Source organism: Phoenix dactylifera, chromosome 10 (genome assembly GCF_009389715.1).
Source record: "Phoenix dactylifera cultivar Barhee BC4 chromosome 10, palm_55x_up_171113_PBpolish2nd_filt_p, whole genome shotgun sequence".
In the NCBI taxonomy this organism is placed as follows: domain Eukaryota; kingdom Viridiplantae; phylum Streptophyta; class Magnoliopsida; order Arecales; family Arecaceae; genus Phoenix; species Phoenix dactylifera.
The window spans coordinates 6,600,700-6,619,599 of record NC_052401.1 but is presented as its reverse complement, the minus strand read 5'-3'; the positions used below and the strand labels follow the sequence as shown (position 1 = coordinate 6,619,599).

Here is an 18,900-nt window from a genome sequence, read left to right as displayed (position 1 = left end):
GGTCAATTTTGATTCAATTTTGCCATGGCTTTTCCTTTTTATCATCTGTTCAAGAGCACCATTGGTCAAATATGATAGATACCTGCTAATGGAGCTCATGGAATCAGGACCTTGATCAAGTCAACTACATGCTAAACCATTGTGCGCTTTCCTAGAGGTCAAGATATCCTTACCTAGGAAGGAGATCCGACCCACTCTAGAGATTTATCTGGGTTATCTCGATCATTATATGTTGTTTTTCTCAATCATTTTGTCTCCAAAGATGTATGAATTTTGATTAAATGAAGTTAATAGTTTTACTTTCTTTCCTTGATCTGATTCTTGCCTTTGATTGGCATATTGCTATCACTTTTCTCATTCTATCACTCAGCAAATTTCAAGCCCTCTTGCTCGACGCATAGAAAAAATCCCATGAATTATCTAATCGATCTAAAACATAGCCAATCATGAGAGGAAATTAAAATGTACAGAAACCGGCAACAATTCTACAGAAAGCATTGGAGCCATCAGCAACCATGCCGCCACATCTGCCATCATTGCATGATTAAGCATTGAAAACCATAAACCCAAGCCAATAGACAGTTTCACCCTATGTCTTCTTCAAACACCCAAGGCTTTCACTAGGTCCCCATTAGAACCCCCAATTAAAGAAGCCACCAAAAAGAGTTCTGGTTATCGACCATGGGCAAGCTTACATGTCAGGTGCTTAGAAAAGCCTCCGCCTGTCAAACAATTCGTTGCAGAGATTTTGAGAGTAAGGAACTAGGATGGATCACAGTGACTAACCAAACTGGAGCAGCAAGTCTGGAAAGACATGGGAATCATAGGCAAAAACCTTACAACAAGATTGCATAAATCGAGAAACGAGAGGCCTGAGGTAAAAGGCAATAACTTCAGAACAAGATCGCATAATTTGAGAAACGACAGGTCTGAGGAAAAGGAATGTCGCAATGTTCTTTGTAAAGATCATCAAATAGCCCTACCGCCTCTCCACTAAAATATTCATTGCAGTGACCAGCAAGATCCTCTCCAAAATGGTCATAGACAAAGGTCATTCAGGTTTCCACTAACAGTTCACTATGACCAAATCTAAAAAGCGTCTTTTGTAGTTTGAGAATAGTGCTAGAGGCAATTCAAGCAAGCAGGGGCATCAAATAGTTAGCAAGATTAAATAACTCACAGGTTTCAGCAGTGAAAACTTTCCTGCAAATCAAAAGGCTACTTCTGGAGGACAGCTTTTCCCTTTAATTGCAGCAACAGCAACCATTGACAAGGCAACAAGATGTGACCACACCTCTCCATTTCGCTTAGCGCACTGCCAATAAGTGACTCAAAAAGACTTCTATTTTCTTAGATTAGTTCCCCTGACAAATCTTTAAGCATGCTCAATAATCCCAGCCCCTCTAAATTTGCACCAAAAGTACATAGCTCCTACAGCAAATAACTGCAGGCCAATGCAACAGCCATTAGGGAATGCGAAAGTGAATTAGTTTCTTTCAGAAAAAGGAGATCTAATCAAAATTAAACACAATATATTGATGAAATACAAGGATGAAACAGAAAGGAAGATAAATATTCAAATTATAAGAACTGCAATTTGCAATTGGACCAGCCAAATGTCAAACAGAGTTAAAAATGATAAAGCCACAGTGGGAAACAACACATGATCTCACCTGCAATTATCTTGTTCTAAACTACTAGTACCAAAGCTTGAAGAGGGGGTGCATGCGCTCTTTTATCGGTATAAACAGCTTGCCTCCCCAACAAGGAACACTCTAAAAATCATTTTGGCAACATTATCCTTCTAGAGCGATCTGAAAGAAGAAATCAACTGATTGCCTGATTGCACCACATGCTTAAACCTTGTGATCAACTCCATACATCAAACCACCTTTGGGCCCTCTTGCCAATCTACTGAAATTACCTGCAGAGATCTCAGGAGTGAAGAAACAAACTCCAGGCAATGAACCAATAAATAAATTTAAGTTCGCACATATCTGCCTCGTCAAAATTTCAGAGTCTTTCCTTTCTTCTGGTTATCTTCATTGTTAGATGGTTAAGCACAATAGCAGGCCATGTCACAGTCCAAAATGCCTTTAAATCAACTTCCAGATTCAAATAAAGTTTCTTCAGTAACTTTAACATATTTCTTGTCATGTCCCTATAAGGCATTACTAATCAAATGAAGTACTAAATGAGCATTCTACTTGGCATATTTAATTCCAAAATATATAACCATTTAGACATCCCTCGTCTATTTCCAATCATTTTCAAAATGAGAGAAAGCAACAATACTGTGTCATACAGATTGGAACATTATTTGCATTCTACATCAATTAAAAGAAGAAAAATATTTCATTACCTTAAAGTACCTTAAAGGTGTCGCTAGACCACCATAAACAGACCACCATAATAAATTATTGAAGCAGGAACTGTGTGTGTGTGATTGATGATCAGCATGTACAAAGACTTGGAAGAAGATTTCTCCTTTCACATCATCCATTTGCTTTTTGAGATGACCAGCTTCTTCTAGAAGGAGCACTCATGTGAGATGCAAGAAATGTAGAACCATGAATCAGAATAGATATATGCAAAGTGAATCAGTCCCTCACTCGCCATTCAATCAGAAACAAAATCAATGAGTTGTTTAATGGATCATTTCTGATCACTAATATCACTGTTTGTCATCCACCGATTCCTTTTGTTCTTCCAGAACTCATCCTTCTTACCCTTTTTGGGTTTCAAGCCAAATTTGCTGTTGACTATTCCGAATATAGCACTCCTATCCCTCCTGTTCTTTATTGCAGCTTTGACATCTAAAATAGCTCGCAGCTTCTGATAGGATCTGGCTTCAGGCACTTGCCCACTTCTCACCATTTGTTTGTGATAATAAAATGCCCTAGTAAAATCACGCACACGAACATATGCATATATCATTGTGGAATAAGTAACAGAGTCAGGCTTCAATTCAAGAGCAATCATTTCTTTCAGCAACTGTGGCAACTTGTTGTGTTGCCCTCCCCGTGCATATGCATTCATCAATATATTATATGTCATGACTGTTGGCTGCAAACCTAGCCTGCCAAATTCATGTATCACATCTCTTGCTTGAACATAGAGACCATGTTTCGCCAACCCATCCAAGAGAATGTTAAATGTAACTCTAGTACCTTCCACTTTATTATTGATCATCTCTTTCCAAACTTCCATCAGCTTCTCAGTTTCACTACCTCGCCTAAAGGCATCAAGCAGAGCTGTGTAAGTCTCTATGGAAGGTTTTATTCCTTCTCTTTTCATATTTTGATATGCAGCATGAGCTTTTTCGTGCCATCCACTCACAGAATATGCATGAATAAGAGCCGTATATGAATGTGAGGTAGGCTTTATTCCAGACTTTTTCATCCTTAAGAATGAATCTGCTGCCATGTCACTCATTTTCCTCTGCCTTCCATAGGCACTTATGAGGCAGGTGTATGATTTAACATTTGGTTTCAAGCCTAAACTTTGCATCTCGGATAGGAGAGCTTCAACAATCTCAGGTTGCATTCTTCTACTGTAGGCATCCATCAGAATGTTATAGGTTGCTGTGGTTGGATTTAATCCCTTTTCTTTCATCTCAACAAAGAGACCTTCTGCCTCTTCAACCTGGTTAGATTTAATGTAGGCATCCATCAAGGTGTTATATATGATGACGTTTGATGACATTCCTTTCTTCTCCATTTCTGATTGAATGATGAGAGCTTCCTTTTTCAGCCCCTCGTCACAGAAGGACTTTATGAGAGCACCAAAGACCTCTACATTCCATTTGACACCTTTTCTGTTCATACGTTCAAAGAAACCCCATGCATCTTTTGCTTGCTTACCCATCTTCCTCATGACAGTTATCAGAATAGAACACGTCACATGATCTGGCTTGATATTATTAGCTTCCAGATCCTCGAACACTCTCCAGGCATCATCATATCTGCAATTTGGTGGCATAGGTTCAGAAGAGAAAAGATTATGTATACAATCCAAAGAAATAGCCGCCAAACCCAAGTACAAATAGTAGTTGATTATGGAAAACTCAATGTGCAAGCGCTATACGTTCTGATAGCATAAAAAGTTTTCTTTTGTATCATGCGTGCATGCCTGTCTGCAGACAAGCTTCAGGGGTGTGGGGGTTGGGGGAGTACTGGTGGTTAGAATGAGAGCATGAGCTTGAATGAGATCAGATGGAAGGAACAATATACTCAAATTGGCACATGGAACAAGAGCGAAAGGAAGAACAAAACCTGTTTAGGGATAGAGTTGATCATCATATTCTGGTGATCACTGTTTCTAAAAAGATTCTAACTACTAGATTTCCAAATTCTAAATTTCGACCTTAAAAAAAGGAGAAAGCACAATAGTGAGATTAAATGAAGGGAAAGGATTTGTCCTGCTCAAGGTTCAAATTAGCAATTGAAATGGGAGCAAGAGGGGAAGCAGAAACCTGGCCTCGGAACAGGTTCGGCACCATCATTAATGCCATCTGATTCTAAAATTCTGTGTGAGTGTACCATTAATTCATAACTTCCTCTTTGTCAAACCACATTATTCTTACTTTCTTAATACAGGTGAAGATCCAAAATGGAGAAAGTAACCCACTTACCATATGAGCTGAAACTATAAGAACTGCAGCTATAATAAAACCATTCAGCATGAATGACCTTTTAAAGTTCTCTCATTCCATTCACTTTTGAAATCCATTATGAACCTTAGTCATTTAGAGTGCTGTTTAATATGATCCCTAAGGTTCAAAAAGTCAATTCTCTTATCAGATGCCTAAAAGGCAAGAACATCTAATTCACTTTTAGGCAGAAACATTTAATTCACATGAAAATCTACAAGTTAAAGCAAAAGAAAAGAAAAGAAAAGAAAAGGAGGGGATAACAGCATGACAATCTCAACAAGAACAATTTGCATCCTCTTCGGAAACTAACCAACAAATTTGCTATTTTGAAAGAGAGAAGAACAACAAAGTTAATTCATGCCTATGACCTAGTTCTTGATAATGCAAGTCCAAATTCACTTTTAATTTGGAGCATATCCTTAAAAGTTCACAAATCTTAGAAGCAGTCTTTCATTTTGACATAAATAATCTTCATCAATGTTGCTTGAAAATTATTCCCTGAAAAAGTTGCAAACTGGTTACTATAATATTAACTGACTGACAAAGCATAAAGAATTTATCCAAATCGCCAAGTCCATCCCTTTGCTTGTCAGTTCCATGTATATTTACCATGTCATTTATTTTATCAGATTCTCGTTTCATAGCATTTAAACACAAATTAAAACCACTGACTATTTTGTCCTCCATTATCTCTTCTGTTAAGTTTATCAAAATATTAAACTTACTTGTTGATCTCTAACGCGGCACCTTCATCTTTGATTCCAAGCATAAAACTATAAAATCATCGATCTTCAAAATAAAAGCATTCTGGGCATTTCTGGAGCATATAGGGAATAACCAGAAAGCCCATTAAGATTTCTACTTTTCAAATTACTATGGCACATAGAATTAAGCTCAGATAACTAAGTCCCCTAACAAGGTCATGGGCAAGCAGCTTGAAACAAGTTAAAGACAATATTCCAGTTATGTTAAATAAAACGGCAAAATTCTGCTGGACAGCTAACAAGAGAAGGGCTTTTAATCACACCTCCTAGTAGAAGACTGGTGCTATTACTATCAAGAAATAATAAGATAAATGCTTGCGGTAGAATGGTAAATTGTAGCGGAATCGTGGTTAACTAGTTAGATAATGTTAAAACCAATACAAAAAAGTTGGAAGTTTTTGAGTGGTGAAAGAGAAATGCCAGCGACTTCTAGATACAAAAGATTGATACGATGAACAAGATTATGAGACCTTTCTACAAGGAAACTTTACAAGAAAATGATCGAAATTGAATTGGCTATTAAGTAGCAAAACTATTTCAAACATACATTGGATCAATATTATCGAGCCAGAGAAGATAGCTCAGAGACAACAATCAAGATCAATTGAGGGAGAAAAAAAATGGGAACAGTATTTTAATGTAATCAATGGGATAATCTTTTTCTTTCTCTACAAATAAAAGGATCAAAGCATCTTTCTGTTCTCTACAAACAAAGGGATCAAAGCATCCCAACTTGATCCAGTGCAATTTAAGCTCAACAAAAGATGATATTTTGACATTAATAGGACTTATTTTGCAAGAACTATAAAATTTCCTATTTCAAAACCTATCTGCACTTTGTAAAATCAAATACAGAATGAAACAATGACCTTAAGATGAACTCAGCGGAGGCAAAGTGAAGGAACAGTCTTAGGCCCAATGTGCTCAGTTTTATATTTCTTGTAAGATATCATCTATGGAGTTATTTGAAGATGCTCAGCAGCAAAATGTCATCACGAGGTACTGATTCTGCTTCTTTTTCTCTAATGATCTTGATATTAAAAGCAAATGAAGAAGTATCTTTATTAATAAGAACTACAGGATAGACTTGAATTTTGAATGGCATCTTTAAGAACAATATGGGATCTCAAAGGGAGGAGAGTCAAGAACACCTTATCGCGAATAACGAAACAATTTTTTTCTAAATGCCAATCTAACATTGAAAGTTTAAGACTATCTCTAATTGTCTCTCCCTTCAAAGTGATTTCGCTTTAATTCTTTGGTGTGCCCTAAGTAGCTACTTGCATGATCATGTCCGTCTCATGAAAAATAAGTAAATAATGTGAAACTCACACACATAAAAGCAATCCATGATGCAGAACAGGATCCCCACCTCCTGCAGCACGAAAGGCCTGAAATGACTGAATTATACACACAAACATCCCGAAATCTCTTCCCTCTTGGCAAATTCTCAAAGAGAACGATCAGCTTATCTCCCATGCCTGCCCTTCCCAGATTTGGAAACAGAACCGAACACGACCTCGGCGTCACCAGCGATGGCTCCTGCAACCCCATCCACTCGTAAAGATACAAACTTTCCCGAACCAGTCCCTCCACCCCCATCCTTCCCAGCAGCTCAATGCACTCCCCCTCCCCCACCTTCCCGGCAAAAGAATCCAAGAATTCTCCCAATGTGGAGTTTTCCGGCAGCCTCCTCGCGATCCCCATGATCTTTCCTACAACCCCGTCCTCCGAAGCTGGTTCAGGAACCCCGGAATCAGAATCTGGCTCGACAGCTTGCACTTCTTCTTCTTCCTCCTCCTCCTCCTCCTCTTCAATATCATCGCTTTGGAGGTCTGCGATGTGCCACGTGGAGCGGCGGTTCCGCTGGAGAGTGAGCCGGCCCTCGCGCTTCGGGTCTCGGGTTTCGGACCGGGATTTGAAGAAGTTGCGGATGGGATCTGAGTAGTCCTCTTCTCGTCCCTCTTCCTCCTCGGATTCTAATTCGGATCCATGTAGTTCTCCGAATTCCTTCTCGAACTGTTCTTCTTCTTCTACTACTTCTTCTTCTTCGGCGGCGTCCGCCACCACCTCGTCGTCGATGGATTCGGGGGCGGGAGACTCGAGATGGGGGAGGAAAATGGGGGAGGGGGAGGGAGAAATGGAGCTCGGCGCAGCGGAGGAGGATGGAGATATTAGGGTTTTGGGAGGGCGGGGGCGGAAGCGAAGGGAAGAGGGGAAGGGAAGAGGCGACGTGGGTTTACTACAAGGGCTGGGGGGAGAAGCGAAGGAGAAGGCACCGAGGGTTTTGAGCGCCATGGGATAGGCCTGGAAGCTGGGCTCTGGGATGTCAGAAAGACGCAGGGTGGAATATATTGGGATATTTTGGCGAGTGGAATGGAATAGGAGTAGAATATGGAGAGGATAAACCGATAAAGTGAGGATAGCGTGCTCCGCTCCTCCGGATTTGCTTTTCCCGTTAGCCGCCTCAGGGAACCGGGGCCGGTCCGGGTGGGTTGCACGCGGACCGGGCCGGGCCGAGGCCGGCATAAGTTCCGCCATGTGTCCAAGTAGGCTCCAACTTCAAGCTGTCCACCGCCCAGGTGGCATCTAGAGGATGATCGATTCGATTCGGAGTATGGACATGCATGGTAATGGCCATCCATTCATCCGAGAGACCCGAAGGCTGATTCAGGACATGGGTGATTTTCAGATGGTACATGTGTGTTTTGGAAGGCGAACAGGAAAACAGACTAGATCGCCTCCTTCATCGTCCGACACTCCGAAGAGTTTTATTGGACATCTGCAGTAGACATTTTCTCTCCCTTGCACTTTTTACTTTCTTGTAATTTGGTAGGATGTACTCACATTAGAGTAATTTAAATTATCTTTTTTTAAGAAAAAAATATGTTATTGAATTCCTGCCATAAAATAAAATTATTGAAATAGAGCGACCAAATTTAATGGATTTCTCCTAAAATTCTACCTAAAAATTGGAACTTTTAGATGATAAGAACAAGAATATATAAGGACCACAAAAAATTTTTACTTGTCCAATGTAGAACAATCATTTCTCAATATCTTCCTCATATATAAAATTTAAGGTAATACCATACTAAGATTCTATCTAAAAATTTGGATGTTTAGATGAATAGACCGTAAATTATAAAAACACCACAAGAGTTTTTAAACTATCTAACGTGAGACTACAATTCCTCAATAGTCCTAAAGAAATAAAATATAGAATACGAAATCGAAATATATCCTCAAAATATTTTTATTTTTCTTGTTTATAACAGATTGGAATATAAAATAACTCAAGGTAACTTTTACAATATATTAGACAATACAATTTTACTTAGAAAATCAATGGTAGGCCATGAACATATTAAAAGATCATTATTTTAAAATGATAAGAGGCACGTGTGAATGGTTAAAAGGATATATTTAGGGTAAAATCAAGGGACTAGGAAGGCTGAAAATAGAATTGATATGAATTAGATACCAATAAATCTATTTTCAATTGATAAATATGAATATGAATACAGGTACCACTCAAATCTAAATTTATTTTTATATTTATTTTATATGGATATAGATGCAAATCAGATATGGCAGTATAAAAATAAATATGAACATATATTGGATTTTTTTTTTTAATGAATGACCAATCTAGTATGGAAGATTTTTTTTTTAAGGAAATGATTTTTTGAAAATAAATTAAGTTAAAAGTATTTTAATATTGTAATTTTTTTTTTAAATTTAGCGAGAGCTATATAAGACTAAATAGGATTACAAGTATATTCAAATATTCATGTATGGAACATATAGTTACTAATCCATATCCAAAAAATATCTTTAATGACTATAAATATGGATAAAGATATTTGCTGGATAGATTTGGAAATTACTCAAATTGATTCGAATAGATATTATCCTATCCATTTTCATCTCTAGTTTCTGGAGCTTTATTATAGGACATTGTACAAAATATTTCAAGTATGAACACATTTATAAAAATAGTCAATAGCTGCCGATTAAACCAATAGAATTGTGGTATAGTCAAACTTTAGATTTATGTTATGAGAAAGAGATGCAATAGTCAGTGCCATGGAGAGAAGACAAAATACTCAGCGCAGTATTCTTCTCGATTGATATATTTTGCCATTAGGAAACGTTGCAAAATTTTTGTTATAGATTTGTGACACTAAGGAAATAACATATAGTATTTTCAAAATATAAAGTCAATTATTATTCTTAAAAGGTAAGAGATATAATTACTCAACTTAAATATACAGGCATATAAAGAATGAGGAAGAATCAAGAGCAAGGCACTAGAAAAGTTCATAGGAAAAGGAAAAACAAGGAGAATAGCAAGAAACATAATCTACATCTTGTAACCAGTGAGTTTATTTGAAATAGAAAACAAAATAGAACATTGTCTTACCTTGGAGAAAACACATTAGGACAACAAAAAGAAAGATTTACTGATGGTCTAATTATACATAGGTCTAATTATACATAAGTGCTCAAATCTTAAACTTCAAATATCTTGTTGTTCATTTGTATTTTGTATGATATTCTTCTGTGAAAATAGAGATCTCTTTTGTACAGACATATTCGATACTCAACTTAGTTAAATTGATCTTAACAGCTGCCAAATGAGGAATTCTCGTCCCCCTAACTTTGTGCATCAAGAGTGTACTTTAAGATGACCAACTTAAACTTCTCCAACCCATTAATTTCTCCATTTTCAGTTGCCTGAGAGTACCCAAATTAAGTCAAATTCCCGGTATATTTTGACCTAAGATGCTAAACCTCATCTCAAGCAGATTCAACCAAATCCAACACAATCTAATTAATTTATATAGCTAACTGGAAAACAAACACTTTTATTAGGTAATAAGTTGAGTTCTAGCAACTTATATTAGAAGTCATTAAAAAAAAAGCGCGCACACAAGCACTCTCTCCACACTCCAGTTCTGCAGCTTTTGAATGTTACACTTGGAACTACTTATATTCTGCATGGCATTGCGATTCTGCATGATATATTTATAACAGGTATAACTTCCTCTTTTATGGATCGCCCAAGCCAAAGAGCTCTCTCGAACAGGAAAAATCTAAAGCCTAACGGGGGGGTTCCTTACCTCAAAATCTAGAAAAAAGCCAGAAATCTCCGAAGATGAGCTATTAAAGCTCTTAAGTCGAGAACCGGAGTTTCAACTTGAAAGCCCACCCGAAGCAGAGTGAACTATCCAAAAAGCCCAGGACAAGAGCTATTACGACTCAAACAAGACCAGCTCGTACTAACAGAGTGAACACTGACTTTGCCTTGAGGAGAAATTCTATTCCCAGAGTTGTTCAAGCTACTGGAGTGGTATTTCACTTCAACGTCACCCGAGAGCTTGAAAGCCATAAAAGGCCTGCATGATTGGTAGTACTCATAAGGTTTGGTTCCGGGCAAAAATTAAGTAGTTCAATCCTCCATCTCATACCGAAAAACGTGTAAGATGATGGGCGAAAAACATACAGACCCCAGGTCACAAGGAGCAATGCACAGAAATTAAACATGTCAAAATTGTTTGCTTAACTCACAAGCAGGCTTAGCACATCTCTGTTTTACCATACCATACCAGTAACTTGGAAGAGCCCACACTCCACAGGTAATCTTAAGAAGCTAGTTCCATACCTGAGAGGTCCATTAATGGCACAGAATTATGTCTTTATCTCTGACGATCATACAGCTGGCACCGGTATATATCAAGATGTCACCATTGTGGCTGCTTGTTTTATTTCTCAGCAAGTCAGTGTCAATGGATGTTGCAAGGTTGATCCAGAAAAGCAGCTGTGGAATCTGTGATTCAAATCCACCACCATAAGAAACTTCCAAATGACTGTAAGACTCTCTTGCCATTATAAAAAATCTTCTTTTCTTTTCTTTTCTTTTTTGATGTGAGAATCTCTTGCCATGATAAAAGATCAGCCGGCCTTGGATGCAGTTCTTTTACCCAACATCTCCAGGGCTCCACCAGTGGCCAAGGGGAATTTTAGATGGATGAGATGTCATGGGACAATTAATTGAGCCTTTTGCTTGTACCTTCGGTGCCAAGACCTCTCCTTTCCGAAACTAAATCATCAGGACATGGACTGCTCTCATGGAAGGACCAGGGCTGATGTGCCAAAGTACAAGACAGACAAAGGCCACACAACACCAAGCATTTGTGGTCCTTCTGGTATACCTTCCACTATAAGATAGCTGTCATTAGCTGTTACTGATATGGCCTACTAAATCACATGAACCACCTTATGAAGCAAAAATAACTAGAAGCATTTGCATGCTTGATTCAAATCCACATTCGACGACATGGCATTTAGATTAATGTAAATAAATTCAGAGAGTATAGACTAGTTCAGGTCATCACTGACAAGCAATACAAACTACCATCAGAAATCCTATGGCCTACTCATCTCCAACCTGGAGTTCAAAAAACAATGAGCTTAAACAGATCTAGCAAAAGGGATGATTCAAATTGGTGTTCTTCAATCAATGACATGGAGTAAAATGATATAATTAGCATATTTGAATGTTGTACCTTATTATACCTTGAGCCATAAGATTTTATCAATAGCACACTCTTTTTTCACTCTCTCTCTCTCTGAGATTAGGAAGGGCTAAATCTCCACCTTCTACCCTATAACGGCTCCACCCCTCGAGGATTGACTTCAACCGGACTTAAATCCGAGCACATTCAAGAGATCACATTGGCCTTCTTCACACTGATTAAATTTGCATACTTCGATTTTAAAATCCATCAATGGCATGTCAGCTGTATATGTTCAAGAAATCCAAGTGCTTCACCTGTGCCCTGCTTCCAGCTCGAACAAGCATTGGACAGGTGCTTCATATTTACATATTGACAACAATTCTAAACAGTATAAGTTTTCGTGGCATATGAACATGAGATGCTTTTGATGAGTCACCATGGTGGTCGTGATCATGGTTCTTGGCACCGGTGTGAGAAGACATTGGGAGAAGCCATGGAGCTGAAGGAAATTGAAAGAAGCCTTCTAAGAATGAAGAGGAAGAACAGGATCCCATGGGAACTAACTGAGATCAATGTCGACGTGCTCTGGAGTCCCTCTCTCATTCTCCTGCCCAACAAGTTCAATGCCAAGCTGGCCCTTGTCTGCCGCTCCAAATGCATACAGTTTTCCTGAATCTGTGAGAGCAAATGTATGTGCATTCCAGTATATTGAGTTTGTGAGACTAATCTGCACTACCCTCTCATTGATCTTCTTCAGTGAGGTGACTAACTCTGGACTGAGAACATTTATGTGTCTGTTGGCCTGCAAACAAGACATTACTCAAAAATCATCAAAAACAATGAAAGCAAATCTATAAATCGAGAATATTGCCGGTCATCAAAGGGATACACAAACCAGTGGTGGATAAATTGATGCTTCAAAATCTGATGTTAATTTTGTATCATTCAAGGAAGCGAGTTCCCTATCTATTGACTGTCCAAATTATAGTTAAACAAGTATGCAGGCAATTGTCAAATTATGCAACCCACCAGCTAATGAATTTCAAGGATAAGTGATTGCCATGAGTCCATCCATCATTATCAAAAACTAAAACTTGTAAATTGGGGAATGATGAAAGGATAAGAATTGGTTTTAAATGGCATGATGTGTTATTTTCTACAATATAGAAGTTGATAACAAGCGAAAGAATGCCAAACCTGTCCATCAACCCCAGTTGAGTGTCCCAGGCTAGAGGATTCTCCGCACCCAAATGAGTAGACATCCCCTGTGTCAGCAACTACAAAGGTTGTGTAGTCTCCAGTTGCAACATGGACAGCTTTGACATTGCTCAGGGCTTCCACCACCTTGGGGACAGACTCACACTCCTCATTCCCATGGCCCAAGCAGCCATAACGTCCCCAACCCCAGGTGCATACGCGGCCATCCCGTCCCACAACAGCAGCGTGCCAGGCACCCGCTGCAACCACCACAGGTTGCAGGTTCAAAGTTCGAAATTGCTCGATCAACCTTGGGTACCTTTCATCAGTCCGAGTTCCATGCCCAAGCTTCCCTCCTAAACCACAGCCAACAGTGTACACCGACCTGGAATAGTTGGCAACAAGATGATCAGAGGAAAAACAATGGGCTACATGGAAATCATTCAGGGACATGGCAAGATGATGTTAAGAGTCACTTGACAACCTCAGAGCATTCTTCATTATGACAATTGTGAAGATGCAGAAAGCCCTGTACCATCAATAATTAAATAGACTATCTAACAGAACGTAGATGGATTAGAATCCCCTTAACAGAATCTACAGAGCCATTAGAATGCACCAACAATTTATTCATTACAGTTAAGCAATTTAGAATGTGACAAGAGATACATCTTTTCTAGTACTCAACATACGATAAAACATTTCCATTATATTATGTGTGCATGCATTTGGATGTTATATGCTTTAGAATAGCATTACTAGAAATTGGACTTAATAGCACTTACTCTTTCTAGAAAGCAAAACTTACATGCCGCTGGGTTGACATGCCAATGCTAGCAGGTAACAGTAGCCAGCAGCAATCTGCACCACTGGAATGTTCTCAAGAGGGCCTAAGAGGAGATGGGGCTCGCGGTCATTTGGTTCTGTCTGATGACCTAGTTTTGTCTCATTACCCCAAGAGAATGTGTAAACTCTTCCCTCTCGAGAAAGAACTGCAGTAAAGAAGTTCCCTATGGCTGCTTGAACAACATATATGCCCTTCAATGATTCTACCATCTGAGGTGTTGTGACAACCTTCGACCCTTGAACTCCATATTCTGCTTCACCAAAGGAGTCTTTGCCAAATGCATAAACCTGTCCAGCATCACTGATTAGCATTGTCCGTCCAGCTCCAGCTGCTGCTTGTATGATTCGAATGCCTTGCAGTGATCTGCCAAGGACCAAATAATTCGTGTTCTCGGTACTTGTATTTGCATCGAGTGTATGAAGCAACTGGAAATTTTAAAAGCACCTGATAAGACGCGGCCTCCACTCCTCTTCTAATGTGCCATGGCCGAGTTGCCCAGAGCTGTTGGATCCAAAGGAATAGACCGCCCCACTTGAAGTCACGGCAATGCTGTGGCCAGGCCCAGCAATCGCCTGAGACTTCTCTCTCCGGCAACATGCCTCACCTGCCAACAAGTACCTAAGAACTAACTTCCAGGAGCCCCCACAGAGTTCCTTGAGATATTCTTTCTCCTCCATTGTCATATGCTTAAAGATGGCCCTTTTCTCGCACATGTCCAATGCTGCGAGCTCCGATATAGACAACTCAAAGTCAGGAGCGAAATTGGCAGGCTTCCTGAAAAATGTGCATGCTGCCTGCCACAACCGCCAAAACCCATCAGCACGGCATTATCAAATCCAACAACAGGAGAACAAAATTGCACTACTTGCCTCTAGATTAGCAAGATCCTGGGGATCCAAATCGCAAGCAGTGAGGACATGGAGGACAATGGAGGGGTTCGCCGCCAATGGGAATTCCCCTGGGGTAGAGTCCCCAAAGCAGTGGCGCTGCAGACGATGGAAGGTTTGCTGCAATGGAGAGACAAGAGAGAGGGGCTGGTCTACGATAGTGTGGAATGGAATGGAAGGAGTGGCTCCACTTGTGGTGGCGTCCATTGGGCACTGCCCGAACTTGCAGTGCCCCAAGCTCAAGCAGGAAAGAGAGTTCAAGCTGCAGTCCATTTTTGACAGCAACAACATAATGAAAACACTATTCTAGACGATCACAAACTGCCCAGAGTGATGACACTTACTGCTATAGGCTATGGTGTGTCTCCTGATGAGGGATTCTAAACGCACAAATCAACTCCACAGGTTTGGGTAAACGAACCTATACACAAATTAAACAGGAGGCAGAGTCACACTTGTTCATCCTATGTGCCAAGAATCCAGATCTTCTTGCAAGAGAAAAAAACAATGAAACAAAGAAAGAGTAAACACTATATAACTAATGGATGAAAGAATGGAACATACTCCCAAAATCTCAAAGAAAACAGTTCATTTATCTAAAAGAAAACAGTTTGAAATTGAACCACAACCCCATGTCTCAAAAGTCAAAAGAAAAGAAAGAAAGACAGCCATTTCTCCAACCATTGCTCAAAAAGTAATCAATAAACAAATCAAGAGAAAAACAGCAGCTAATGCAATAAACCATACAATTAAAATTTTCATACAGATCAGACAACGGAATAGTTAGACGCCCAACCAAAACCAGGAAGTGCCACTTCCAAAAAAGCCTACTCTCAAATGATCAAGGGACACCTATAAAGAAAAGCACTCCACTTCAAAAAGAATACCACTCTTGATCCATCTGAGGATTACCATCAACTTCACGTTTAACAAAATCCAACTCAAGAATAAAGACAAGATACACCATCTACACAAAATTTTCCAAGAAAAAATATTAACCAATATGATGAACAAACAAAATCTCCAATAGATCAGATCCCCGTGAACAAGATCCAATCTTTTCGCAAACTTCTCCAAGACCAGAACCAAAGAAATCCAGAACCATGAAAATCAGAAAGGAAGCGAGTGAATTCCAACTCCAGACCCCAAAAGAACTCACCAAAAAACAAATCCAGATGAAAAAAACTCGCATCTTTAACAACAAAACCACAACAAACATCACAATCCAAGCCTCCCCTTCCCCCAAAACCCCATAAAAACTTAATCAAAGTCAGGAAAAAAGCAAAAAGGGTAAAAGATCCGTTTTTTCAGGTTCAGATCGGGGCAAATCGAGATAGTAAAGACCGATAAGGGTGCAATACATAATCGGAACCACCGAGACTTCAACGGAGGCCTATAATTCCAAGGACCGCCGCCCGATGCTCGTGTTCTTCCCTTATTTCCTCGTTTCTGCACCAAAAAAAAAAAAAACAAAAAAAAAAACAAATTGTCCGAATTGAAGCTGGCAACGGGTACACTATAATTCTCTGGATTCAACTGAGATATCGATTAAACTCGGTGGATTCCAGATAGGAGAACCCAATTTAGAGGGGGAGAGAGAGGAGGAAAGGGAGGAGTTTTTTTTGCCTTTGGTTTTTGGGTCACGACGAAGTTTATATATAAAGAGAGAGGCGTGATGAGATGTCCAGGAGAGAGAAGAGGGGGTGCAGCTTCCGGGAGTTAGACGCAGGTGGGAGTGCCACGTCAGCATGGTTCGTAACAGGGGTACAATAACGGATTTAAACCTGCGGTTAAACGGAAAGCTTGGTAGGGCGGGCGAGAGGAAGTGGGCCGGATGGCCTGGGCCGGCAAATTAAGCTTCAGAGGCTGTAGCCCAAAGGCAAGCTCCCACCTGGATGATGACGAGGGATGCGAGCTCGGACCACCCTCTGCCCCGGAATATCTAAATGATGACGAGGGATGTAGGGGCCATTCAGGCCAAGCATATATTTAGAGAGGCCAACGGGGCTGCTGACTAGGTGACCGCTTATGTGGCTAACCATTCAGGGAGTATCCTGTAGTCAGGGGAGGGAGAGTCGCTTCGAGCACTCCGTAAACTTGTATTTTCTGATTTTATTAAGTGTATTCGTACATATATTGTATGACTAACCCATTAAAGTAAAAAAAAGCAAGCTTGGAAGGCAAGGTGCAATTTAAATGAATAGATTAAAATAAAAAAAAGACATGACATTATGATTTGATCTATGGGTTAGGAACATCCAAAAATAGTTGGAGTTTGGCTTTTTGTTATGTGTTATAGGATACCTAGATCAAGATTGGTTATTTTTGATGTGCTAGAAATATATCATGCATGATGCAGATAAGCAAGAAAGTACAAGAGCGGCCAATGGACATGATTCAATTATGTAATCAATATGGTATAGTATAGTAATATGTGACCGAATTAGGAACGAGTTGCTTGCTAGAGCCTTCGTAACCCTATAGATAAAGTCTACTATGCTGAGTCCTACCTTTTATGTTGAAAAAAAGAGCAAACAAGGGATAAAACCAAAAAGAAAAAAAAAAGAGAAAAGATAAGCAATTTTTAATGGGATCACATTTATCCATTGATTATTTTCTCTTTTTTTATTCTATTTATATCTATATTTTTTATTTATTTTATATCAATTAATATTTTTTATTTATCTTTCTATATCCCATTTTGTATTTTTTTAATCCTTTTCTTTAATATGCATGGCATATGTTGTGGTTATGTGTGTAGAAAAACATGCATACACACTAGTAAAATACGTGAGTATAATTATTATTTTTTCCGTAAAAAAAATTTGAGATGCAATTTAATTATTTGATTTCAAATTATCTTATGTTTGGTTACTTAGTAAGAATCATATAAAATTATTTTATTCATGAATATAATTCCAACTAGGAAGAAATATCAAAGTTACATTATTCTAACAATAGATTTGTGAAAGTAGGATATTTTTTGTTGTTGCTACAATTGTCTTTTCCAATTAGAACAATGCTTATAAGCAATGAACTATACGCTACACGATGAGAGAGTACCCTTCAAAAATTATTAATCTCTCAAAATGTGATGAAGGTGTGTATAGGCAACCACTAAAAAGATTTATTAGTAAGGTAAGTGAGGATCTTTAGTAGTTCAAGTTTTATATCTAACTGTAATTTGTGCTAATTGTTTAAAATGAGGTCACAAATAGTCAATGTAATCCATGGATTTCATTAGTCTTTTTTTCAATTTTGTCAATTAGATACATATCATTTCTAGTAGATCTTTTTGCATATATACTCCTCAAAACTTTAGATTTTATGGGTGTATTCTTGTAAATTTTCAATTTACATAAATACCCTTTCAAATATAATTAGTTTACATAAATTCTTTCTTGTTAGCTATATATTTGAACAAGGTCAAATTAGCTCCTTTTTTCTGAAATTACATCAATACTACCCTCGAGCCTTAATTGATCTCCAATGACTAGATCCATTATTTCAAAAGGCATTTATGTTATTTTGTAATTAGTATAGGTTTAACCACGATCAAATAAATGTAGCCACTGTTGATGGTTCCTAACGATACTTAATGGTTTGCATCCCCCCCACCCCCCCACCCCAAAAAAAAAGAAAAAAAGAAAAAAAAAAGAGTATTTGTAATAAGTATGTATGTACACTTAGAATTTTAAAAAGTATATATACAGTAAAAAAACTCTTTAAAGCATGGTATGTTAAAGAAATAGATACAATCCTCTCAAACAAATATAGATCCATACACTATATACTAAATACTTCTTGTGAAGACACCAAGTTGAGTAACATATAGCAGCAATAAAGTTCTATTATGTTTAAGGGACTTTAATAAACGGCAAAGGAGCCATATGCATTGAGTACATACACAATGTTGTCCCTCTGTAGGTCATCTATAGCTTATCAATATGTTTGAACTCTTAAATTTATGTAGGAATCCATTGCAAACCTTGAAAGACCAAATTCAGGAATCAGCATTATTCCACAA

At 38.6% G+C, this 18,900-nt stretch overlaps 2 protein-coding genes across 9 annotated transcripts; both read right to left on the bottom strand.

Moving 5' to 3' along the window:
• Nucleotides 1-398: 398 nt before the first annotated feature.
• Nucleotides 399-7,794, bottom strand: LOC103720297 (pentatricopeptide repeat-containing protein At5g50280, chloroplastic). 2 transcript variants are annotated; one of them, XR_003388111.2, is made up of 4 exons: nucleotides 6,791-7,793; nucleotides 2,363-3,964; nucleotides 1,674-1,924; nucleotides 399-1,444 (listed from the first exon to the last, which is right to left on the bottom strand). XR_003388111.2 is itself a non-coding variant. In XM_008809941.4 (2 exons), exons 1-2 carry the CDS (start codon nucleotides 7,714-7,716, stop codon nucleotides 2,656-2,658), a joined length of 2,235 nt encoding a protein of 744 aa, XP_008808163.2. In that variant the 5' UTR covers nucleotides 7,717-7,794; the 3' UTR covers nucleotides 2,189-2,655. The 2 variants fall into 2 exon arrangements, 1 of the variants encoding a protein (XP_008808163.2); XM_008809941.4 differs by lacking the exons at nucleotides 399-1,444; nucleotides 1,674-1,924 and having other exon boundaries at nucleotides 2,189-3,964; nucleotides 6,791-7,794.
• Nucleotides 7,795-11,752: 3,958 nt separating this feature from the next.
• On the bottom strand, nucleotides 11,753-16,512 carry LOC103720296 (ultraviolet-B receptor UVR8-like). 7 transcript variants are annotated; one of them, XM_039130914.1, is made up of 7 exons: nucleotides 16,235-16,512; nucleotides 15,295-15,358; nucleotides 14,852-15,135; nucleotides 14,431-14,776; nucleotides 13,948-14,349; nucleotides 13,140-13,524; nucleotides 11,753-12,744 (listed from the first exon to the last, which is right to left on the bottom strand). In XM_039130914.1, exons 3-7 carry the CDS (start codon nucleotides 15,078-15,080, stop codon nucleotides 12,502-12,504), a joined length of 1,605 nt encoding a protein of 534 aa, XP_038986842.1. In that variant the 5' UTR covers nucleotides 15,081-15,135; nucleotides 15,295-15,358; nucleotides 16,235-16,512; the 3' UTR covers nucleotides 11,753-12,501. The 7 variants fall into 7 exon arrangements, with proteins under 7 accessions (XP_038986842.1, XP_038986839.1, XP_038986840.1 ...); XM_039130911.1 differs by having other exon boundaries at nucleotides 14,431-14,780; nucleotides 14,856-15,135; nucleotides 15,218-15,358; nucleotides 16,235-16,511; XM_039130912.1 differs by lacking the exon at nucleotides 15,295-15,358 and adding an exon at nucleotides 15,218-15,294 and having other exon boundaries at nucleotides 14,431-14,780; nucleotides 14,856-15,135; nucleotides 16,235-16,511.
• Nucleotides 16,513-18,900: the final 2,388 nt, after the last annotated feature.

Coding starts and splice junctions, on each gene's coding strand:
- LOC103720296 (XM_039130908.1), bottom strand. CDS start 15,164: ATGTTGTTGCTGTCAAAAATGGACTGCAGCTTGAACTCTCTTTCCTGC. Junction 14,350..14,430: donor TGGAGGCCGCGTCTTATCAG/GTGCTTTTAAAA, acceptor GGTCCTTGGCAG/ATCACTGCAAGGCATTCGAA. Junction 12,745..13,139: donor CAACTGGGGTTGATGGACAG/GTTTGGCATTCT, acceptor TCTTGTTTGCAG/GCCAACAGACACATAAATGT.
- LOC103720297 (XM_008809941.4), bottom strand. CDS start 7,716: ATGGCGCTCAAAACCCTCGGTGCCTTCTCCTTCGCTTCTCCCCCCAGC. Junction 3,965..6,790: donor GGCCTTTCGTGCTGCAGGAG/GTGGGGATCCTG, acceptor ACCAAATTGCAG/ATATGATGATGCCTGGAGAG.